This window comes from Melanostigma gelatinosum, assembly GCF_949748355.1.
Source record: "Melanostigma gelatinosum genome assembly, chromosome: 12".
NCBI lineage: Eukaryota > Metazoa > Chordata > Actinopteri > Perciformes > Zoarcidae > Melanostigma > Melanostigma gelatinosum.
Window position 1 is genome coordinate 19069743 of NC_136645.1, and position 25188 is coordinate 19094930.

At 45.4% G+C, this 25188-nt stretch overlaps 1 protein-coding gene across 1 annotated transcript in view; it reads left to right on the forward strand.

Moving 5' to 3' along the window:
- ptk7b (protein tyrosine kinase 7b) overlaps nt 1-22071 on the forward strand; it is a 67778-nt gene extending 45707 nt beyond the window's left edge. Inside the window, exons 3-20 of the mRNA XM_079280681.1 lie at nt 6159-6261; nt 6522-6706; nt 8322-8469; nt 10389-10519; nt 12179-12445; nt 13325-13461; nt 13595-13730; nt 14536-14655; nt 14960-15109; nt 15409-15556; nt 16631-16758; nt 17499-17699; nt 18409-18570; nt 18742-18974; nt 19074-19154; nt 19599-19750; nt 19891-20069; nt 20232-22071. Of these exons, the coding sequence (XP_079136807.1) occupies nt 6159-6261; nt 6522-6706; nt 8322-8469; nt 10389-10519; nt 12179-12445; nt 13325-13461; nt 13595-13730; nt 14536-14655; nt 14960-15109; nt 15409-15556; nt 16631-16758; nt 17499-17699; nt 18409-18570; nt 18742-18974; nt 19074-19154; nt 19599-19750; nt 19891-20069; nt 20232-20392 (2822 nt within the window). The 3' untranslated portion in view covers nt 20393-22071. The remainder of the gene's footprint in view (nt 1-6158; nt 6262-6521; nt 6707-8321; nt 8470-10388; nt 10520-12178; nt 12446-13324; nt 13462-13594; nt 13731-14535; nt 14656-14959; nt 15110-15408; nt 15557-16630; nt 16759-17498; nt 17700-18408; nt 18571-18741; nt 18975-19073; nt 19155-19598; nt 19751-19890; nt 20070-20231) is intronic.
- Nucleotides 22072-25188: the final 3117 nt, after the last annotated feature.

Here is a 25188-nt window from a genome sequence, read left to right on the forward strand (position 1 = left end):
TACTTTCCAAGTGGTTTGTCCCATTAAGGGGAGGCACACTAGTATATTCATTTTGTTGTTCAGCCCCTTAACCGAGCCTCAACGAACCTCTTAAGTTCCAGAAGAAGCCATGGGAATTCTGCACAGCGCTGTTTGGGATAAATAACAACCTTGTTCCCGTATTGTGGAAAGCCCTCTGGTACCAGTTGTTACTCAAAAGCCTTTGTGTCTTACAAACAGAGAGAGAGAGACGGAGATGGAGAGATAGAAAACAAACGGCAAAGCAGGGTGAAAAATGGGCCCCATCTGGAAAATGTTGTCCTCTCTTGCCACATTCTGCTGAAGGTTTCTCTTTGCGGAGATGTTGCTGATTACAAGAACAGATGAGTGTCCAGACCTCCTCGGAGCCGACTGAGAGAGCCAGAGGTTTAACCCCTGCTCTGTGATGAGCCTCCACTGGGGGATATTTGTGGGCCGACTCTGAACGATTCAAGTTTTTCGCCAGATAGACCAAAGAAAGCAACACCAGTGTTCCAAACCGTGTCTGATCTGAAAGGCAACTGCTTTGATGTGTTACAATTACGCATGAAGTAGTGTGTCAATAAAGCTCAACTGACAACCTCCCACAGATTCAAAAGGGAAGAAAACAAGTCTGACACGAAGCACCAGTTCTTAAGAGCTGCCGCCGTGACCCAGAATGAACTTTATTCTCTGCCAGGTCATTGATATTCCCACACATTGGAAAAGACAGACATGTTTTTATTGGAAGGAAGGTGGTGTGTTCATTTTAAAAATGAATTCAATTTATTCTCTATGAACTGATTTAATCATGGAAATATTTATGGCCTCTTGTGGTTGTACATAGAATAGTGGTGACAGATTTTATGATCGGCTCAGATGTAACATTTAGGGAAACGGTGCAACTTGATCTCTATCGTTGTGGCAAGTTCAAGGCACACGGATGAAACATCTGACTTCTCTTTTCACATTTAGAAGAGGTTTAAGAGGTTGCATGTTAAATCTGCAATAATCAATATTTTTATATTAATAATGGATGAAATTATGGTGTAATGCGAAAGGTGTAGCTCGTAGTGATAATTAGCTGGCCGTGATAATTAGCTCATAGTGGTTCACTCATACAGCTCTCATTGGCAGCATGTGTTGACACAACAGTCAACTGTTTTCAGCGTAAAGCACTACAAACCTCTTGTACTCTACCTGCCCAGCACCAAACGGCAGTGTTGGAGCACTAAGCAGCTTTAGAGGGAATGCTAATGTTGCTAATGTCCGTTGGATGACTGAATAAACAACTGTCTGTCAACACGTCTGCCATACCAAATCTGGTCCTCTGAAACCCCTCAGTAAGTTGATCCGAGGCGTAGTAACAAATGTGCTTGCACGAGATATTTCCTGTATTCCTGTTTCTGGGTGTTAATGAGCGTGCGTGTTTGGATGCACGGGTTCTCCAACTGCCTCCGAGGGTGTTTATAGGGCGTCGTATCGAGGAGCCTTTTAAGGAGGCCTTTGAAATTAGGTATGCTTGCAGAGGCTTTTAGCAAGTCCACTACAGACCCCAGACCTGCACTACATGCAGCAGATAGATGCATAGCTGAGAGGCAGATATTAATGGATGTAGCGCAGTACATTCTGCTAGAACTTGTTAGATCGATAGCTCTGTGTCAGTTTGACAAGAGTACATCAACAGGAGTGGACTCCTCAGGCAGGACTTCAGATAAGACACCACCTACAGTCCACCTCCTGTCCGCCGTTATCAGGAGTAACACGATAACTTACAGCACGACACATACTCCCCTAAATCAAACGCACACGGCGAGGTATCGGGCAGCAATACATCATCCTTAATCACTTCTGTACGCCGTGTGCATCAACACATTTGTGTCTCTGTCAGAACGCGCAGGTCATCTCTGGATCACTTTAGGTGGATCAGACCGCGTTATGACAGATGTTCTCATATTTCCCCAACATGCATTAAACGGGCGATAAAGCCGTGCACGGCCTAAACGCAAAGACCCCCTCTGGCATCAACCCTGCATGTGCGCTCACTCATGTGTATGCTAGTTTGCGTGCGTAGTAGTAAATGTGGGTGGGTGGGGGGGGGTATTCCATATGTACTGTACATTGTTTCCCCTCCCCCACTCCTGCTGAGAGAGAGAGTTCATTTATCTTGCTCTCAATGGTGGGTGGGCAAATCCTGCCAGTTGAGAGTAATTATCCCCCCCCCTCTGTTTTCACTAATGGAGGTTTTTAGCCCCCCTTCATCCCTTTGTCCCGCCCGGTCACTGGGCCTCCATGGCGAGACCGCGTCCAGCGGAGGCGTCGGGCTCAGCCGTCACTATTGTCAGCGTGTTTGTTGGTCCTGGAGGCAACGCTTCGCTTGACTCTCGGTAACAAGATGCGGACTGACAGTCTTTTTGAAATCGGGGACACTGGTTGTAGGAAGAAGGAAAGCTTACTGTAAAAAATCACAGGCAAGCTGGCACATATTCCTCCCTATTTAATCTCTCTCTCTCTCTCTCTCACACACACACACACACACAGGCCATCTCGGTTTAATCACACAGCGTGTGTCCTTAACCTACATTTGTTCGGCGGATGCATTTCAGAGTGTGCAGCTTCACTCTTTCACATCCTGTCATAATTCCTGCAACTTGTTTTTGTTTTTATTTTATTTTTTGTTTTATTTTTTTTGGTTCTTGTCTCACGTGAGCTAAAAAATGCAGCTCCTCGTGCTTAACGACCCAGGCTCCATCCGTCAGCTTCTCCCCTGCAGTGTCACTTTGCTCCAGCCGGAGTCTTTTCCCCGTCTTCCTCTTTCTGCGTTGTCACAACAGCAGCGTCTCTCTGAGTTGCCGTAGTTTGACCCCCGTCAGCCACAGCTGATAAAATCTGACACCTCGTCTAAAGCAGCGAGCTGACTCCATCACGCTGTTCCCAGGACTGCGCTAGGGCACACGGTTAACAACATTAAGCCACGCTGCCACATGTTTTAGTTATTTCCATCCCCACATGCTGCTGTCAGTTAAATCTCTATCCCCAAACCCTGGATATCACAATCCACCTTGCCTCTCTGTCGCAGAAACCCTGCTCCATGGCAACAAATCAGCTCATTGAGTGAAACGGTTGCAGTTGCCGTTTAGCGCAGTGAGGACTGAATGGTCCAAGCATCTGCCTTCACAATCTCCTCACAATTCGTCTGTTATCATCCCCGGGTTGATGGGGCTTCCTGTTCTGCCTCCAACATAATAATTATACGCCCCTAATTATGGCGGTAGCTGCCAGGCCTACTCCAACACTTAGTCATGCATTCTGGGAGGGATTACGGAGAAGTATTTGCCTCTAACAGGTTATGAAAGAGCGCCTTCTGTTTGTCGACTGGACAGCTGGAGAAACCTGAAGCGCGGATGGAGCTGTGAGCGGAGTAAAGGGTTAGAATGTGTGACTGTCCGGGTCAAAGTGGAAATTAAATAATACCAGTAATTGGATTTAATCTGCTAGAGAGCAGAATGGGCCAGGAGTGGCAGAAACTGTAGACAGTCACCATGCTGTGTGTGTGTGTGTGGGGTGCTCATTTTTCCAATGATTGTCAGGTCAGAGGTCAAGCAGTGTGTCCTGCACTGTGATTATTTTTTCACCATGGGTTCTCTTAGTGCTCACGCTACCTACTCGTCTCTCTTTGCTCGGATTTCACACTCATGCATCTGGAATGTAAAATATTTCTCACACATGTAAAAAAAGAAGAAGGTGTCGGAGGGGTTTTCCCAAGAAAGACATACCAGCCACCGACACGTTGAAATCTGTAGTTTGACGCATTATGTTTTTTATTATTTCAATCGATAAGCAGAAAACGCACGGACTCTCGTAAAAGCAGCACAGAATGTGACTTTAAAAAGGTTTGACTCCCCCTGATGGTGGAAGCATCCACCTGTTGCACCAGGCAGGTTGAAACAAATTCTTTATTTCATTTTGTAAATGTCAGTTGAATACTTGTTGTTCTATCAAACGTTGTCCTCCTCCATCGGTGACTCACTGTTTCCCCCGTCTGGTTTTGTGGGCCCCGCTTTGCTTCCAGTGCACTAATAATACGTCTGCCTGAGCGTCTGGCCCCGGGTCCCCGTAGCTGGGATGGCCTTCATCACCTCCTCCTCCTCCTCCTCCGCTAAGCTAGAACGGCCTTGGCTGAGGCAGCCAACCAATTAGGATCCTCTGCAGAACTCTCAAAAGTCAAATCGGGTACATTTGTACGCATGCATTCAAGCTCAGGGGCACAGCTCCGTAGTGTGTTCTACTTCTCACCACCACGTACACGCTCACACACTTGTCTCTAACCGACGCATAAACACACACATTTGATGTAATGCAGCGTGATGTGCACACACTGGCTGTTCTCGGGGGCATTTGTGTTGTGAGGGAGCTAATGAGCGCCCCCTGTTACTGTAGAGATGATTACCCATGATCCCCCCAGGGTGCAGAGTAATACCCGGTTCCTTTGTAATTCATTATGACAGGTCTTCCTCTAGCGCCCCCTCTGACCTCACAGCGGTGATTCTTCCACCGCCGTCTCTGGTGGAGGCTCATGGCATGCATATTTCATCGATGATCGAAACTGCAGCAGAGATGCAACCGCAGTATTCAGCCACGGGCTATAGGAAGGGAGCTCAGCGTGATGGAAGGACTTGCATTCACTCGAAACCCTCGTGGACTCGTGCAGAAACCAGGGCAGCCCAGAGAAACGCTCTGTCAGCAACCACGCCGGGTGTAAACAACTATTAGCCCTGGTTCTCATTCACCGTGAACATGAAGTATTTGTGTAGTCAACACACTCGGCAGGCGAAGGGGAATTCCTGCCGGGTACACTAGCGCTGTGTCACAGACAAATATAAGGTGCCACTCACCAAAGGGAGACTCCACGAATAACTTCAGTAGACTTTAGTGTGCATCTGTGTGTTACAGTAGAGCGATCAGTTGATATAACATTTTGAAATACAAAGACTCCGCTTTCCTGCCATATTTTACCACACCGCCTTGAAAAGGGCACAGCGGACTGGAGCCGATCCTGAAGTTCGCGACCTTATGTACCGAATCCAGAACTGATTCCCAAGAATCAAAATTGAATCTTGAAATACTGTAAGATTCACACCCCTACTCGGCAGCACGTGGACATTTTATCAACAAAAAATTAAAAAAAAGCGTCTTCATCAAATCAAATAAGGCATTTTCATGGCTGGCCCTGGATTCCTGGCTACGCCAAAGAGGCTTAGCACACAGGAGCCAGCGCACTGCTGTTTTATTGAAAGAGGGATGAAGTGCCTCGGTTCATCATGAGATGCATCTACTAGTCTCCCTTGGAGACTGAAAAATGATTGTATGTTGCCCTCCTCTCAGGAGAAGGTCGGAATGATTTGCTGCTGTGATGACTTCTTGACATATACTGTATGTAGTCGATGTATAATTCCCAGTGAACTGGGTCAAAGCCGTAATGGTAAAACCACACTGTTCTCATTCGTCACTGCCCCATGATGCATTCAAGGGACGGCTGCGGATCGTTTTCCCTGGCATCTGTTTCCTTCATTTATTCTCTTGTTCATCTGTCACTCAAGACGCCATTGACCAGGTTTCATGTTACGAGCGAGAGTGATGTCGCCTCTTCCCATGATGATAATAATACTGTAGACCCACCTGATCAGGCTTAAAGACATTTTGAAGTATGCGCTGTTCTTGCATTTAAAGAATTAAAACTGCATGGTGCAAAAAAATTCAAAACATGTTCACTGTCTGCCTTGTTGTTCGTTTCCCTTTTTGCCAGATTTTTATGGGCCGCTGTGACAGCAGTGAAGCTCTTTTAACAGAGTCAGCCAATGAACTGTCCATTAAATGTCCATAAAAAGCGCCGTAAAGGCCCAGCTCGCTCTTCTTGAGTGCAGGACAGCGGTATGCCGATGAAAGCTGACCCAGTGATGTGGTAGCTGCCTTGCTTTGTCCACGTGCATGAGTCACTGGGCTGTGACAGCGATGTGCCCGACTCTGCCCTCATCCCGCGAGGGCGAATGACGGGATGACCACTTAACTCAATCTTTCCTCCCGTCCTTCTCCTCCCTTTTATTACTCCTGCTCCTTCCCTCCGCCGGCTCACGGATCACTCTGTTTTTCTTCCTCCTCAGGGTTAGAAAGTGGTGGTGTGACGTTAAAGGAGCCTGCCTCCGAAGGAGAGATCGAGAGCTCCGCGCCGGTCACGTTGCGCTGTCATATTGATGGACACCCACGGTGAGTCTCCTCCCCCGTCACCTCAAGTTCAGAGCTCAAAGGGTTAAAGATCGCGTTGAGGACTGTACTGAAAAACTCTTCTTCTGTCCTCGTTGGCCTCTCTCATGCCCTGATGTTCTTTGTCCCTATTCTTCTTCTTTCCCCCTCTACTCACCTTTGTATCTTCTTCTTTTATTGCTTCCTCAATCGCACGGCTCGTCCCCCATTTTCTCTTCTCCTCTCCTGAACCTCCCTCATGCCTATTATCCTCTCCCTCTCAGGCCGACGTGCCAGTGGTTCAAGGACGGGGTGAAGCTGACAGAGAAGAGCCACCAGATCAACAACAAGGAGAGGACGCTCTCCTTTACGAGTGCCAGCACGGACGACAACGGCCTGTACTACTGCTGTGCCAAGAATGCAGCCGGCCACGTCTGCAGCAACAGCAACTTCACTCTCAACATTATAGGTGTGTGTGTGTGTGTGTTTGTTATTGTCCAATGTAACGTCTTAAGATTTTTGGTTTGTTCAGCACACAGTCCAAAACTCAAATATATTCATTTTGCAACTATATAAATCAGTCAAAAAAGCAGCACATTGCCTCCTTACATTATATACGTTAAAACCTTTAATCGCCATTTTTTTTTAAATGACTTGAGTGAGTTTTTCCACATTGCCACACCTGCCAGGAAGTGTGGCGAGGAGGGCGGGGGGGGGGGGGGGGGGGGGTATATAGTCCATTAGTGTTGAGAGAGAGCAGGAAGAGAAAGTGATAGAGTTCCTAATGTGATTACCAGAGAGTGTTAGCACCTTCCTCCTTCCACGCAGACAGAAACAACATCATAAACATCTGCAGAGTGAACAATAACATCAGCTCCCTCAGCAGCAGCGGTGTCGCTCTGTTGGCCTGACTCTGTAACTGTAGTGTGTGTGTGTGTGTGCACCCCTCCTATTATCCCCTCACTACACCACTGAGTAAGTAGGTTCCATACAGCAGCACATCTGTGTGTGGAACCTGATGCCCCGCTCCACTCTAATTAGTCACCTGCAACACAGAGGCACGCCAGGTTAGCACCTGTGTGGAGGGAGAATGGGTGATTGTTGAGTTTCCAGTTACCATGTCGCCACCCTCTGCTCCTCTATAGGGCTTCACCTTAAGGAAAGGCTGACAGCTTTTCAATGCACGGTCACAGCTCTTTAAGATGAGCTCTTCCTGCCGACTTCCTGGGTGGGCCAGGTGTGAACGCCTTTCTTTTTCTTCACACCAACCGGGGGCCATGTCCCAATCCTGTTATTGGCACCATGCCTCCATTAGCTGTTCAGATTTGAAAGACTCACACGCGTGAACCTGGATTAAGGGTATTTTCGTGTTCCTGTTTCTTTATTGAGCGTCAGCTTTGTATTTGGAGAATAACAATGTTCTGAAGTCTGTGAGGTATTTATTTTAATTTTTTACTCCTGTAGGATGTTATGTAGCAAATCTCCGGTTTTGGCAGGTCAGAGCAGCCTTGTCCAGTGTTAGAGGGCAGCTGGGGGGCTCGAAATAGTCATCAGAATGTGAATAGAAGGAAAATACTGTGCCGTGTTTTGCGGTGATATCGAAAATCCAGCTACATCCATTGCAAGAAATACAATATGACCAGCCCTAAATAGTTTTTACCCATTAAATGATATATTAAATTGATCATTCAGGCACAGATTTATCTTGCTTCCATAATAGTCGACCCCACTTGAGTCCCTCTAACCCCAATTTCTTGCCTTAGCGTGAGTTGAGATTACCACAGAGAAGAGAGAGATGGTCTCCTTTGTGTGATTCTATTCTCCAGGTGGTTAAAAGAAAAAAGGAGGAGATGATGGTCCAGATAAGCAGCAGGGTCGGTTCACTGACCTCATTAAGTCTCCCCGGGGCCCCTGAGGTGTTGACACACACCTGCAGGCCGCTTGCTCGCCAGCCCCACGCTGCTGTTGGCGGCTTTTAATAAAGATCGGAATAGATCGGCGCCTACGCATCCGCGCAGATGCAACCTGGCGGCCTGACGCCTGCAGATGTAATCATGCAGATGTTTGTCTACCCCTCTAAACAGATAAGAGTTTTCCGCGGCCGGTGGTCACTCCCGAGGACCAGGTGGTGTTGAAGAACGAGGAGGCCTCGCTCCACTGCCAGTTCACCGCCGTGCCGGCCCCCACGCTGGAGTGGTACCACGAAAACGAGCTGCTGGCGAACAAGTCCCGGTATGTTGAGCGCTAAATCCTCCCCTTCTGCAACACGCTCCTCTTTCCTATCGTACATCTCAAGACTCTCGACCCCACTCCTTACTTACCGTTATATCAGCTTCAGCCACAATCGGATATTCCTTTTGAACCCAATGAGGCGTAAACCCTTGCGATGGGCTCTCGGCTCTTTGTGTGCCGTTACAACTCGCGTGCAAGATGAATTGCACATTAAGGAATATTATTACTGGAGCAGAGCGCTATAAAGTTTCTCTGCCGTCTACTATACATCACTTGAACGCAGCCTTTCTCTCCAGCCTATCACAAAGGGCTCTCCTGTAGCCCTCAAGCTACAGTACGCTTACCAGCATGTCTCCTATAAGCACACGACATAATAACCAATTTCTATACCAAGTGCCAAGTATACCCTCAGGGCTCATAGCACCTCATGCTTCTACTTGGACACGTTGGAGGCAAGCTGTTCCACATGGGGAGCAAGAGCCTGGTTTTGTATTGTAAAGTGATTATTGTGTTCAGTGAGGGAGGGAAGAGAAGGACTTCAGCATCAATAGTTAGTCACTTGTATAATGAGATTGTCGGAGGCGGGCTTGGTCACCTAGGCAGTGATGACTCAGCACCGGGATTACAGATGGATGGGTATTAAGCATGAATATAAAAGCACGCGCGCAGACTGTTGCATTAAAATCCTGGCTTCTCTGTGGTTGAGGTATTCCAAGGCTGCCTTTGTGTTTGTGTTTATTGATCTGCGCTGATGTAACGCCAGAGGAATGCAGCTCTCTGTTTCGCACCTGCACTGTTTTGACAACCCTCCCTCTAGATCATGTGTGAATATTTGATGTAGATTGTTTTTCCACGCGTGTGAAACTAAGAAAAAACATACCGGAGTGAGCTCAGGGCTATTTTAGCAGACAGAAAGGTTTGTGCCCCACGGGTCAAACCAACTCAGGAGGGAGAGACGAGGAACCGTACCAATTCTTTCAGCGCATGTAGCTATGAAGATGAAGCGCTGCCTTTTGTTCATTTTGTTTTGTGGTTATTTTAGAGTTCCCTCAGAGTGAGGTACACAGATTCACACACGCAAGCTCCCACAGCTCATTTCCCTCCCGCTATTGAGAAGAGATGAGACGAGATGACACAGAAATATCAGCCGTCCTGAGGGAACCCTGTGCAGAGCCAGATAGTCCTGGATGGAAAACTCTGCATCCTAACTGGATCCAGCATCACTAATTCCACTCTGCTTTACATTTTCACTTTTCCCACGAGCTTTGTGATGTTTGTCTTGTAGCTGTGATGGGCTGTTGAGTTGTCCGGTCTGTTGAGCTCTGTTCTGTCCTTGTCTTTCAGTCCTGAAGCTGGGTTAAGGTCAGCCTTTAATTACTTCTCATCCCGTCCATCACTAGCACTGATACTCCCTTCAGCCTGCCGGGGGGGCAGCCATCAGTCCTGCTCTTTATAAAGCCTTTTTAGAATTAAATTGTGTTCCGTCTTCGGCGGACAAATTCTTAGCATTTCCTTTAACCTAATTGCGGCAGCAGATTGCTCGGGTTTAGTGAAACAGGGCAATTCACATAGCGTCAGATAACACGCCAAGAACGGAGAAAGTAGGCCTGTGCTAAATTAGTCTTTCCATTATGGCACTCTGGCACTTGATTTGTCCTGTGTGGCAGAGCATCTCCATCTGGTGATCCCAGCAGGCCGAAATAAATGCTGCAAATTATTTTCAGATGCCATCTGAGCGAGATCTGGCGGTGGGAGTTGCACGCGTGCAGAAAGCATTCCTGCGACATGCGCTGCTGTTAATGTGCTTTCATGTACAAATGATGTGTGATACCCTTTTTCCCGTTGGACAGCGATGGGGAGACGGTATGAATGAGCAGAGGTTGAAGTGTTAACGTGTTTGATTCGTCTCTCCTCCGCAGTCTGGTCCTGTTATCCAACGGCACACTGCTCATCACCCAGGTGAAGCCCAGGAACACGGGGACCTACAAGTGTGTCGGCCGTGGCCTCAGAGGGTCCCATGTTACACTGGAGGCCTCCCTCCTCATAGCTGGTACGTACACACACACACACACACATATATTTGCAGTTGAGAGATGAACACCTGTGATTCAGTAATCTGAGAGTGAGTGGGGCATTTGGATTACATATTTTTCCGCCCTCCAATCGCATTCTGCTCTCCCCTCCCGTCTTCTTCTTCTTCTGGCTCTTTCACTTAGAGCCAGATCCCTCCAATGATAATCACATTCCCTTATTGACATCCGGCCCAGCTGTATCCACTGCACGCGCCACACCGGTGCATTCTCCTGCTTTCCCTCCATATTATTTCCTCCTCCAAGTCCGGCCGTTTGCCAAACTTGTTTCGCTCAACAAGCTTCTCCCGAGCGCAGCAGCACCTGGCTGATCGAGCAACATTAGATAGCGTACCAGTGTGACTCAATCTGGTTAACAAGCAGTGTAATTATGAGCTCGTGAAATGTCATGAGAGCTGCTTCTGTGATTTTCTACCAACATCAGTAGAAATTTACTGCTAAGAAATGAGTACACCTGTTAAACCACTTAAAACAGCCGAACTATAACCAATATAATGTTGTGGATGTGCGCAAAGATCAGGTTCTCATAATTGCAGGGGAAACAATGTAACCTACAAGTCCAGACACATACAGTTGTTTTAACATTGCACATAACAGCGCCTGCTCTTTTCCTGTCACCAGTACTCCAAAATAAATAATAAATTTTGAATGGCTGCTTGAGCGTAAAGCAGAAACAATCGGTAGTATCTCCTTTTAGCAGTCAGTCAGCATTTGGAAATGCAAGTGTATGCAAGTCAAATATTTTGTATAAGCTTAGCGCTGGAATTTCTATGAGTTTCAGAATCTCGAACAGTTATTTCCCCTCGATCAGCCCCCTTTTCCCCCCAAGGGTTTTGGATTAAGGAGGCACGGCTGTTTCTGCAGTTTTAACCCAGTGAACCACGGCTCCATTTAAATACCTTAATTCTCTTAATCTGATGGTAATCCCCGCAGGCATCATAGGGGATTGTGTCACAGTAGAATTCAGTATTTAGGGAGAAGTTTAAACAGCCACTCCATCGTAGCTCAACCTATTTCATTCCCCTCGACTTCCCTTTCATCCGCTGAGAAATGTGTGTTTTCTTCTGTTCTCATTAATTGATTGAGATCTTAGACTCATAGGTCGTAGCCACTGACCAGCTTTCGGAGCGTTGTCAGCCAATAAAGTATTAATGACTTCCATTTAGGACACACACACATTAAACCACACAGTAGTGGGAGGTCTTGTGAGTCGTTGTACCACAGATCACATTCCACTTTTCTGTATAGGGGCTGCCAGCTTTGATATGACCCACCTCACACAGGCTGTAGTTAATTCCCACACAACCTATATACCCAGTTGGCCTACTGTGTGCTTTGTTCTCTAATTACTGTGACCGGCGCTACAACTCAGAGGACTTTCACTAACAAGACAGGATCTCTGCTAACAGAACCGTGCGTTGGAATTAAGTGCGCTCGGGGCTGCTCATGAAATTAAAAATCAGCAACGCTTCGCTGGCTTTTAAGACAGATATGTGATTATCAGATATGTGATTATCAGATATGTGATTATCAGGGGCCTTGTGTGAGTGGAAATCAATTCATTCTGCATTGCTACTTCATGCTAAAAGTTCCTCACTGTCTCTGCTTTCCAACCACAGACATAGAAGACGTGGTGGCCAAGTACTCGAAGGTTTTCACAGCGGACACCCTGCAGCGGGTAGCCTGTCGTCCCCCACGCGGCAGACCTGAGCCCCGGGTCTGGTGGGAGAGAGGAGGTCAGCCGGTGCCCACGGAGGGCAGAGTGTACCAGGACGGCCTGGATCTGATCTTCAGTCCCACAGAGGAAGGAGACTCGGGCACCTACACCTGCGTGGCCCAGAACAGGGCAGGACGCAGGACACAGGAGGTCACCTTCACTGTGGCCAGTGAGTCATACGCAGACAGCTTTAAAGGGACACTTCAGTTTACCCATCACAAGGACTACACCTCCTGGGAAACTGTTTTGAAATGTTGTAAAAGAAATAAGAGAAAAAACCCTTCGCTTGGGCCTGAGACTTCAAATTATTTGCAGGAAGCATTATAAACTGGACGCATGTGGTTTGAAAGAAGTTTGCGAGTACGGGGCCGGGGAGATCTATTGGAAAATGTTTTCACAAAGCATTGTGGGAGATGTAGGATCCAGTGTTTTTGGAGCTTTGCCCTGACTCGAGATATTTAAAGAAAATCAGGATATCTCTGCTGCTTTAATCTTAACTAAAATGCCTTTATGTTTATTGACGCACAATGTGTTTATTGTATTTTCAGTGTTTAATGTTAAGTTCGATACTCAAAATAGTTTAATAGTTGTATTTGTTGAGTTTTAGATACATAAGCCAATAAGGCCTAACAAACAGCACAGGTCATTGTAGCACTCTTTCATTCACAATAAGTCTTGTTCCTTAATGTCGGGAGCATGCTGGGAACACTTGGAGCTTCTAGATACACAGGGATTAATGGTGTCTATGTCTGGGTCATGACCAGTGGGCTAAGCTCATTAAGATAAAATCAGCTGTTATTGATCCCCAGAGGGGAAATTCAGATGTTGAACACGAACAATAAATAGACCAGTTTAAATACGCATAAATGAAATGGAATTACAGAAATACACGACTAGTATAAGAGTAGAAACTATACAACATCTATACAAGAATGAAGAAGTGTGGTCCTTCAAGGCACCGCCATGTAGCTGTGTATATTCTGTGTGGGTAGTTGTCTGTGCTTATATAATATTTTCTGTGTGTGTGTGTGTGTGTGTGTGATCACAGCCGCCCCGGTGTGGGTGACGAGGCCTCAGGACAGCCACCTAGAGGAGGGTAAGCCCGGTTACCTTCACTGTCACGCTCAGGCCAACCCTGAACCCGAGGTCACGTGGCTCCGCAACAACATCATGATCACGCCAGAGGTCAGTGACCAAATACAATAACGCACACACACACACCATCATTGGTGCCCTCTTTCAGACATGCATTCTTTCTACACCCAGCCGATGAACGTTTAAACTTTAAAATATCTTCCTCTCTCTCTTTTCCCTCTAGGACTCTCGATTCAAGCTGTTCTCTAACGGCACCCTCAGGATCAACAATGTGGAGGTGTACGACGGCCAGATGTACGGCTGTGAAACCAAGACTGTAGGCGGCCGACTGTCTGGGCAAGCTAGAGTTATTGTACTTGGTAAGCAGTGAGGGAATTAGTGTGTGTGTGTGTGTGTGTGTGTGTGTGTGTGTGTGTGTGTGTGTGTGTGTGTGTGTGTGTGTGTGTGTGTGTGTGTGTGTGTGTGTGTGTGTGTGTGTGTGTGTGTGTGTGTATATATATATATATATATATATATATATATATACACACACACACACACAGTACGGTAGATTATTCTTTGAACGTACACCGAGCAAATATGTGAAGTTATTCCCCCGACTGACTGAAAGATGATGTGTAATGAGTGAAATCCCATCCAGGCAATAGTACCGGTAATACATTGTTGAGAGTAAATATCAAACAAATGTGGTCATGCCTGTGGGCTTGTGTGTGTTTCCTAAAATAGGAAGAGCCATGTTCATGTTGTGTCCCAGCAGGACACCCACAGAGGCGTAAAATATGACCAAAGCAGGACAGCTTTATTCTAGCCTCCATTTTAACACATTCTCTCCACGTTGGAACCCTGTCAGCGTAGAGCTCTGCTGCTGTAGGATCACTGTGCTAGAAGGCCTGACGCATCGCTGCTTTGTCTGGCCGATCTCTGTTTATATGATCTCAGCCTCTGATAGACTTCAGTTTTCACACTCAACAGATCTGTGTCTACACGTGTGCGTGAAGCCACTTTCTTGAATGTGTGAACTTGATTAGCATCAGCTTCGTGTCTTTTTTTTTCTGCAGTGCGACTTGCACAAAAGAGGCTTTGACATGTCTTTCCCCCCCCCCCCCCCCCCACCATGTTTACAATGTGTGTAATGTGCGTGTGGTGTTTTGACTTGCGTTCCAGAGAAGCTGAAGTTCACGCCGACCCCCCAGCCTTCTCAGTGCCTGGAGCTGGATAACCAGATCATCATCCAGTGCTCTGCTAAAGGCAGAGAGAGCCCGAGCATCCACTGGACCAAAGCAGGTGTGCACGTCGCTGGCTCAACCTGAGCTCAAAAATAGCTTAAGTCAGATGAGGACTGTTAAACACTTGATTTAAATGTCTCTTTCAAAATGCAGCAGTACCCTTCATTCCTTTTTTTGTCCTAATGATGACAAATGATGTTTCCAGAAGCATGCGTGGAAACATCTGTAATAAACAGTACGAGGAAGTTTAATCATCATGGATCATTTCCTCCATTCATCTGCGTTTGCCATAGACTTAACCGCTTAACCACCGAATCACCCTAACCCCGCTTTTCCCTCTGTCTCTCTGTCTCCCCCTGCAGACGGAGGAGAGCTGCCGCCCCAGGTGGAGCAGAGGAACGGCCAGCTCCACTTCACCAAAGTCACCCGCAGCGACGCCGGCAACTACACCTGCATCGCCTCCAACAGCCTCCAGGGGGAGATCCGGGCCCTGGTGACCCTCTTTGTGGCAGGTAAACCCGCTCACTGGTCATGCTGAAAGAAAGGGCCACGCCGCGGTGTTGGTCAATAATCCCACACAGAAACTATCTGTGGTCTCAGTACGTACGAGTCATTGATCGTCTTCATGCGGCGAACACAGACTCATTTAATGTGCACTCGGTGGCTTTTTTTTATTGCCCAGTAATGAAATGAATTTGGGTTGTAAGAGTGTGACTGAGATGTTGACCACGTCAGTACAAAGGAAATGTTATGGCCCAGTTGTGGTCTAAGTGTTGTTTTAATGAGTGTGTGTGTGTGTTTGTGCACACAGTGTACATTCGCTTTAAGGTGGAACCGGAGAATACAACGGTGTACCAAGGTTACACAGCCATCCTGCACTGTCAGGCCACCGGCGACCCCGAGCCTCACATCCACTGGATGGCCAAAGACAAGACGCTGGACATCAGTAAGAACAGGAGGTAAGTGAGACGCGTGGCCTCCTGATCTGCCATCAACCGTCGTGGATTAGGATTACGGGTTGTGATTACAGGTTCCAAACAGGATTGATTGCAGCTGCAGGTCCGTGCCTTCATAAAAGATTTAGCTTGTGCAAAAATACTGTTGCACACCTGAATACAATGGGCCTCGTGCAAGAACTTCTCTCACGACCAGATCTGTTTTGAAGTGGCACATAAAAGAGAACTTGTCATAGTCCCCAATTTTATTGTGCTTTCTTTTAGTAGTCGGCAGATATACACGTGTGGTCCAGAGCTTTCGTATGAGTCATGAACAGACGTCCTGCCTCTCTCCACAAAGAGAAAACAACACAAATTGTCTGGTTTGACTTGACAATGAGAATGCTTTAATCTAAATGAATGCAGGCTTTTAATATGTCAACAAAATTAACTGAAATAAACATGAACAGCTAAAATAAATATAATGCAAAAGTTATATTTTGTGCACTATGTTTTTAGATTTATTGGCGTATCTTAACATGGCAATTTTTCAACAGTCAGGAAAGTTTTCTCAATGCAACAGTTGCCTCAGGGTATTTATGCAGGTTGCTGTCCATCACTTACCTGTACATTATGATATTCTGTCCTCCATCTCTGTGACTGTCACATGTCCTCTCCATCGCCTGCTTTGTCGACAGCTGTTTCACTAATATTATGTAATACCGGTGCTGACACTGCTAAGTGTTTCTGGTTTCGCCTTCTGATTTCCAACGGTGGGCTGTGCGGTGTGAAGTCCTTCTCTTAACACTTGAGTAACATTTTTGTGAATGAACGTTGCCCACAAACGGAGAGGAGCAGGCCGGGTGTTAATTATGCCAAAGATCAGATCTGACACACAGCCACCTGCTATTGAACAGGTTGAAACTAGCCATTTATGACGCGTTTGTGCTGTTAAGGTTTTAACTTTACACAATAAAATAGGAGAGACTCAGGATGAGAATGTGAAAATGCTCTTGCATGCGGCCCGTTGTGTATTTGAAGTGGACTTCGTTGTGCAAGACCTCAGCCTTCATCCTTTCCGTCCCTTCTTTCTTCCAGGTTCCAGAAGATGCCCAATGGCTCCTTGGTGATTACAGATGTTACTACCGATGATACGGGCAGGTACACATGTGTGGCCGGAAACAGCTGCAGCATCGAAGACCGTGTGGCTAAGCTGTATGTAGTGGGTGAGTTCAATACACACACACATCTACACACAGGCTTCTTTTGTCGGGGACAAAGGTTGCACACATGGGGCGAAAGCCCCGAACACCAAGTATAAAAGGATGAGGGCATTAATTAAACCTCCACCCTCTGCCTATCGTCCCTCTCGACAGCTTAATAACCACAGCCTCAACTCTGACGCCACAGCTGTCACCGAGGTGATGGGTTTGGGCAGACGTTAGATCTAATAATGCTTCACTCTCTCTGGCGCCGTGTGTGTGTTACAGTCACACACTTTAGCATTAGTTTCCCACATCAACTCGTTATCTCCCAATGTAGCAGAGTGGTCGTCCAGTTTAGTTCAAAGTAAGAGACGATTGAATTAAGATGTTTGCCGTAGTTTGTCAGGGTCGACGCCTCACCGGCAACTTGTTGAATGAAGTGACTGTTTCAAAAATAGTATTATGTTTTAAACTGTGCTCAAATTCAATGCAAGCACCTTTTTAATCTATAAAACCGACATAAAGGTTTTCTTCTGTAGAGCTTTTTGTGCGACAGCTTCCTAAGATGATTGCATATTGTATTTCCATTTACACTCTTACAACTCTTATTTTGAAAAGTCTACTCTTATAAAAAATGTGCATACCCGTGCTGAAAGATGTAACACCATATGTGATGCTGATTAAAGACTTGGGTGTGTTCAAAGATAAACACTGTTTCAGGACACTTTCAGTTGACCATATTTAATGCCTGTGCCCGACAGAAAAATCACCGCATTCCTTCGATGAAGAAATAGACAAGGCTCCCTACAAGATGATCCAAACCATCGGCCTGTCGGTGGGAGCAGCCGTGGCTTACATCATCGTCGTGCTCGGACTCATGTTCTACTGCAAAAAGAGACGCAACGCTAAAAGACTGCAGAAAGGCCAGGACGGAGAGGAGCCCGAGATGGAGTGTCTGAACGGTACGAGTGTTCGGTGGAGACGAACTTTCATTCATTTGTGGTTAGGCAGTTGTCCAAGCAGCCCGAGGGTTAAGTGAGTAGTCTGTATTCCCTCAGTCATGGTCCTCTAAGTGTTTAGGATATTTGCTGCCATCTTGTGTTTATCCGAGGTATTGCAGTGAACCTGTAAGATAACAGCACACTTCAGATTTTGAGTACGTCATGTGTAAATACTGGAAAGGTGACTCAATGAAGCATGCTCATCATTTAATATACACACAAAAAAAAAGATTGCTGAGCAGGTTGATGTACACAAACGTAGCAGCTGCTTTGAGCTGGAAAACAAACTCAACGTGGATGATGGAACAGCTCAGAGCACGATAAATATTCCATTATGTGAGAAACGGTCAGCCATAAGACATTCCTAAGTCACAGTTTGATTTACATTTGACTGAAACTACTAACTCCAAAAATATCACACTGTAAAGAAGTTCTGTACCAGAAACAACATCCAAAATGACTTATTTGTTATTTGTCTTTGCTCCACATTTAACACCACCTTGTTCTCCGTTAGCCATCGTCTGACGCTTATCTTGGATTTGTCTGAGCGGAGCATCGAGGAGGTGTTCACAGAACAACGATGAATACATTACACTCTGTTTGGACCCACGTCAGATTTGCGGTATTGCGTCTGACCCTGAGCCTGTGGGATGTGTGTTGTGTTCATCAGGAGGAGGAGCCGTTCAACAAAATGGCCACACCACCGCTGAGATCCAAGAGGAGGTGGCTCTCACCAATATGGATACCATGGCAACAACCGAGAAACGCCACAGCCACGTCAACGATAAGCTCCACTTTCCTCGAGCAAACCTACAAACCATCACTACTCTAGGTGGATTGATTTGAACTCTTCTCTTCTGTGTATTAACTGAGAACGAATGTCCCTGTGCTGTGTGTCGCCTGATCTTTAAGCCATAACTTAACAAAACAAGATGTGCAACACATGGAGCATGTGCTCTGACATTTACACTGTGTGTGTGTGTGTGTGTGTGTGTGTGTACAGGCAAAGGGGAGTTTGGTGAGGTGCTGCTGTGCAAAGCTAAGGGTATCGAGGAGAGCGAGGAGGAGACGGTGGTGTTGGTGAAGAGCCTGCAGGGCAGAGACGAGCAGCTCCAGCTGGACTTCCGCCGCGAAGCCGAAATGTTCGCCAAGCTCAGCCACCCCAACGTCGTCCGCCTGCTGGGCCTGTGCAGGGAGGCGGAGCCCCACTACATGATCCTGGAGTACTATGACCTGGTAAGCACACAGAAATAGAAGCGCCCACTCGCAGCTTAACAACAATGACAAACTAAATGTTATTCATGCATTCTTTTTTTGTTGCTTTTATCATAACAGGGAGACCTAAAGCAGTTCCTGAGAATTTCCAAAAGCAAAGATGACAAGGTGAAATCTCAGCCTATCAGCACCAAGACCAAAGTAAGTGTTGAAATACTCGTTCCTGTTAAGGGTCAGATGAGTAGCTCAGACTGCGCTGAATATGAAGCTGCAGCCAGGAGACGGTTGGCGTATAGCGAAGCGTGTGAAGTGGAAACATATGTGCAGTTATCCAGATTTTAGGGAACAATTCCCGAGCTAAGAGAAAGATTAGAATATGTATCAAGGGCCCAACTATAACTGAAGCAGCTAGCCTCAAAAGGACAGGGTCAAGACTAAACATGAGACAACAGCTGACCTGGCTCTGTGCAAAGATAAAGAAACTCACCAAAATGTTCCAGCACCTCTTCAGCTCACGTAATAACACGTTACATCTTCTTTGTTTATTCCATAGAAAAGCCAAGTGTAGAAATTGAAAGTCATGGTTTGATCTCATGCTTTCTTGGTCAGTTGAGTACCCTGACTGTTTTTTTTTTGTTTCTACAGGTTTCCATCTGTGCCCAGGTGGCTCATGGGATGGAGCATCTGTCCAATCACCGCTTCGTTCACAAAGACCTAGCCACCCGAAACTGCCTGATCAACAGTCAGAGACGCATTAAAGTGTCGTCGCTCAGCCTCAGCAAGGACGTCTACAACAGGTTCATAGTAATCACCCACTTAAATAATCTACGACAATAAATGCCATGATTCTAATTTAAAAAAAAGAAAGTCTCTGTTTGTCTGGCTGATTTGAGTCGTTTCCATCGCCCTGTTGTGTCTCCTGTGAACATGTGTGTAGCGAGTACTACCACTACAGACAGGCATGGATCCCGCTGCGCTGGCTCCCATCAGAGTCCGTGTTTGAAGACGACTTCTCCACCAAGTCTGACGTGTGGGCCTTTGGAGTTTTGATGTGGGAAGTGTTCAGCCTCGGGGAAATGCCTTATACCAAACTCAGCGACGACGAGGTGCTGGAAGGTCAGTGCGAGGCTTTTATATTTAGTCCAGGTTCTGATCCAGCACACCAAACAACATGTTGGGGTCTTTCAAGAGCTAAGAGGCCCCTGTTAACCACCAGGTGTATCCGTGTTTCTGATAGGGTTTAACCTCCCTCTCTCCTCTGGTCCTCCTCCCCTCCAGGTCTGCAGACAGGGAAGCTGAAGCTGCCAATTCCAGATGGATGCCCCTCCAAAATCTACAAGCTCATGGTCCGCTGCTGGGCGATAAGCCTGAAAGAGCGCCCCTCCTTCACTGAAATCGTCCACGCCCTGGGAGACCTGCCCTCTGACAGCAAAGTCTGAGACGCCCATGACCCCACATCCGAGGGGAACTTTGACCGCCCCCCCTTCCTCCAAAATAAAGACAGGAATGCTGGATTATTAGTCTCAAACATTTCAGGGAAGAGGGTTCGAGGAGGAAACACTTTTCTTATATGCATTTCAAACTGTGTGTGTGTGTGTGTGTGTGTGTGTGTGTGTGTGTGTGTGTGTGTGTGTGTGTGTGTGTGTGTGTGTGTGTGTGTGTGTGTGTGTGTGTGTGTGTGTGTGTGTGTGTGTGTGTGTGTGTGTGTGTGTGTGTGTGTGGATAAGACTTCTTTGGTACATCAGTGGAAACGCACTCACATTTGTGTGAATGGCTTCTCGTGAGCAGTGCCGGGCGTTCACGTTTGCCTTAACCGCAGCATGGATGACCCTTCCCGTGGTTCCACTGTGACCGACCCTGCCTGCGACCGCTCTGTCCCAGAGACTCCTTGTTTCACAGCGCCTCAACCTCAGTGCCTCCAGCCCTCCACACACACACACACACCCTCACCCAGACCTCCGACTGCTTTGTAGTATGTTACAGTGCTCTCACTAGCTCAGATCAATGGAAGTTATTGGTCGGACGTTTAGGAAATCCCTCTGAAATGTAGGTTCACTGCTCCGTCAACTCTGGAAGAATATTGAAGGGAAGGCGGGACCTGATGTGACTTCAGTGGAGCACTGAAGCTTCAACCACTCCGGAGTGTGTTGAGTGAGATCGTTTAAACTGGTCCAATCAACTGCACTGGACTGTAGTGCATGTTCAAAGAAGAAACGGAATAGGGTTTGCATGAAGGTTCGTCTGTTACGCTTTGTGATTTGGGCCGTGATGAAACTTGTGGAAAAAGTCATCTGTGTTATGGTAACACTTCAGGAACATGGAAAAAAAAAAGATCAAGTTTATAGCCAAGGAATATATTTAATAGATGATTGTGCCAGTGTGGGCTTTGTATCTTGTTTTTTTTAAGAGTGTGTTCTGTTCTTGTATTCATTTTGAGGTGCTTGTTGGTCACAACCTATGGGTAAGAACACCCATTACTCCACATTACCATGTTGCTGTCTTTAACCTGCGGCATCATTTCTTCAGAGGTCCAATCAGTTTTCCTCCGGGTCCAGTTGTTTCGTGCAAAGTGGACCATCACACCAGGCAATGTGTACATAATGTAGAAGCCATGCACTAACTTCACTTAAAAGAACATCCCTCTTTATCTCTATCATGTTGTGTAGTAGACCATGCAGGTGCCTGTTTATTTATGATGAAGGTCCTGTCGTCTTTTTTTATAACTATGTTCATAACATAAAGGTACTTCTCTGATGCTCTGTATTCACTCACTGTCCATCTCGGTGTGCGTTCAGTCTGAAGATGCTAACACAAAGTACAAAGGAGGTCAAAAGAGGGGCTGCTGGTCACCAGTATTCATTTAAGTGCCTGGTAAATGAAGGATTATCTTAACTGTTTCCAATTTTCTTTTTTTTTACATTATCTAATCAAATGCAATGGCCTTTGTTGATGAACTTGTTTTTATACATTGTTTTTAGTGTAATGTTTTTTATGAATGCTAGGCACTCACACCTAGACCTTTTTTTTTTTTTTCGTCTTTTTTTTACCTGCTTCAGCAAATGTTCACAATAATCACAGATATATACATACAGCTGTCAATAAAGGTTCAGTGTTTTTACTCAGTGTTGTGCTTAATACTGTAGAAAGCAACGCATCTTCAGGAACCAGGAACTGTAGTTGTTTTTTTCTTCAGTTGATTTTCCGACTGTTAATAACAGCAATCATTCAATTCAATCTTATAACCTATGACATGCTTTCAAAAGAGGTTCAGGAGTAAAAAGTATATGCAATTAATATTTAATGGGCTGTAATATGTACAACCACCTGTATTGACTTTTAAAAGAACATATGCTTGCGGTCCTCTTACTGCTAATCCAAATGCTTCTCTCATTGACCACTAGAGGGAGGTATGTCTCTGCTGTTAGTCTTCATAAACCTGATCCTAAAAGCTTGCCAAATGTTATTTTTCCATTGAATTATGTTGAGTTGAATATGCTAACATGGCCTTTTATAACCGCAAAAGAGGATTCCTACATGAGTATGTCCATTTCGTCCTGTCGTCGTTTGTTACAATATATAGGTGACCACAGGTGACTTCAGCAGTTCCCTGTAGAGGTTTCAGTATTTCGTATAGATGGTAGCAGGTGGACTGGTGTTTACACAGTCTGTGGGACCTATGGAAGACTCCTCAGCTCCTCAGCGTTATAAAAGGTCTTTAAAATGTCTGAAATACTAAGATGGTCAGTGGTCTATGTCTCCGTCCTCCAGAAGATGCAGGAGTAAGAGCTGGAGAACCATCAGAAGCTGCTCGGAGGAGCAGAGGATGCTGGAAGAACTCTGAGGAAGGAAAAAACGGGTAAAGCAGAATAATGTCCTGATCATTTCTTTTTTGTTTCAGTGAGTAGAGAGTATGCCGTGAAAAAGTGTCATGATAAAAAGTCATGAAAAATTTACAGTGTCACAAAAAAGCTGTCATACAAAATGTCAACCAAGTCGGTGTATAGTATGCAAAAAAATATATAAGATATCACATAGAAAATGCCGTAAGAATATCATTTAAAAGCTAATTTAGTATGCCATAAAAAGTCATGACGTCATAATATAATTTGTCATACAAAATTTGAAAATATAATTGTGTATTATGCCATAAAAGACAATGTAATAAAAGTAATATGAACTTTCTATAGTTTGTAGAATAGTCACAACATAGTATGTCAAAAAAGTTCATTTATACTTTATTGAAAATAAGTCTTATGAAGGTCACAGGTTATAGGTGTCATGAAAAAGTCAGAGTATAGTATGTCGAAAAGTCACGTCAAGTACAGAGTATGAAAAACCGTATACCATGTCCAAAAGAATCTTAGTATAGTATGTTGAAAAAGTCATACAAAGTCCTATTAATGTATGTCGAAAAAAGTCTTATAGAATCATGTTGAAAAAGTTAGAGAAAAGTCATAGTATGTCACAAAAATTCATAAACAAAACATAGTATAGTATGTCCAAAATAAGTTCCGAACGTTCGGTGTTCCGGACGTTCGGCGTTCCGGGCGTTCGGCGTTCCGAGCGCCCGCCGTTTGGCGTCTTCAGGTTAGCATAGCATAGATAAATAGGGGCTGAATCTTTATTATTAAATTATAAAATAGCTATAACTTTGTGATTCTGTTTAGTCCAGCAGAGAAGGCTTAGCTGGCCCTGACGGCCCACCACTGGACGGCACTAATGACTGATCTGAATACCAAACTGCAAGGCAAGGGCCTCTTTGCACACGACATGCAGCCTGGTGAAGGCTTTCATGACAAAGTTGCAGTTTCTTTCAAGCCAGATGCAGGTAACACTCTCACCCACCTGCAAACCCTGAAAGAAGCCAGTCCATCAGTTGAACATCTGCACAAGTACTCATCCATGTTAGGGGCACTGCATGGTGTGTTTTCAAGGCCATTTCAAGACTTCAAAAGAGTTGAGAGTGAAACATGATTTCTTCTCCCTTCACGTGCAGTGTGGATAATGCTCCCAGTGATGTTCAGCTCCAACTCATTGACCTGCAGTCTGATGCAGTACTGGCAGAGCACTTTAAGTCAGTGTCACTGCTGCAGTTTTATTCTTCTCTCAAAGAGGCGAACTTTAAACACATGAGGAGGCCTGCTCAGAAGATGTTGGTTCTCTTTGGATCGACCTACATCTGTGAACAAACATTCTCTGTGATGAAGTTGAACAGATCCAGATCCTCTCTCACTGACATCACCTGTCAGCTGTCCTTCACATCTCACCTCACACATTCAGCCTGGCTTCAGTGCACTTGTTCAAAGACTAGATTTCTCGCACTGAACTGAAAAACAGAAAGAGCTCATTTGTATAGTTATAGTAATAAAAGTACTAATTTTGCAAAAACATGATCCCTGTCAGTGTTCTACTATTATATATGAATATTTCAAATGTATATTTGTTTAGATCATTTTTCATGCTGCAGATGTTTTAGGTGGAGCTCATTTGAACTCCTTTATACTCTGTTGTTCAGTTTGGGTGGTTAGGAAAGGTTACACAAATTATAATGTGCAAAGTAACTAAAGCTGTTAGACAAATGTAGTGGAGTAAAAAGTACAATATTTCCCTCTGAGATGTAGTGGAGTAGAAGTACAAAGTTAAATAAAATACAAATACTCAAGTAAAGTACCTTGAATTTGTACACAAGTACAGTACTTAAGCAAATATACTTAGTTACATTCCACCACTGATCATAACATTTACTCTTCCCACTCGCAGCTTATAAAAACCAGACAACATACTGCTTTTATTAAAGAGGTGGAATAGTATTGAGCAGGATTGAGTTCAGTCTATTGGTCCGGCCCTCCACAACAGTCCCTGTTTCTCATGTGGCCCCTTGGGAAAAACAATCGCCCACCCCTGCTCTATACAATGAAACAAACATATTAAGTCATCAGAATTTTGAGTTGCATTCATTTCAAGTTGAACCATGTTGCACATATTCAAACCAACCTTGGTGTATGAAATAAAAGTGTCTAATTGCACTGATAAGTTCGGCCTTGTCTTTCATTTCTTTAATGTATGCCTCCAATAATTTGATAATTCTGCATACAACAGAGAGTAAGTGTGTTTAAGCAGTTGTAATGTGAGGCAATGACAGAATAACCATGAACATTGTGTGCATTTGCACATCAGGACTGTTTGATCCAAATAAGCAGCTGTGGGCTATACATTGGGCATACAGCTTTAACTG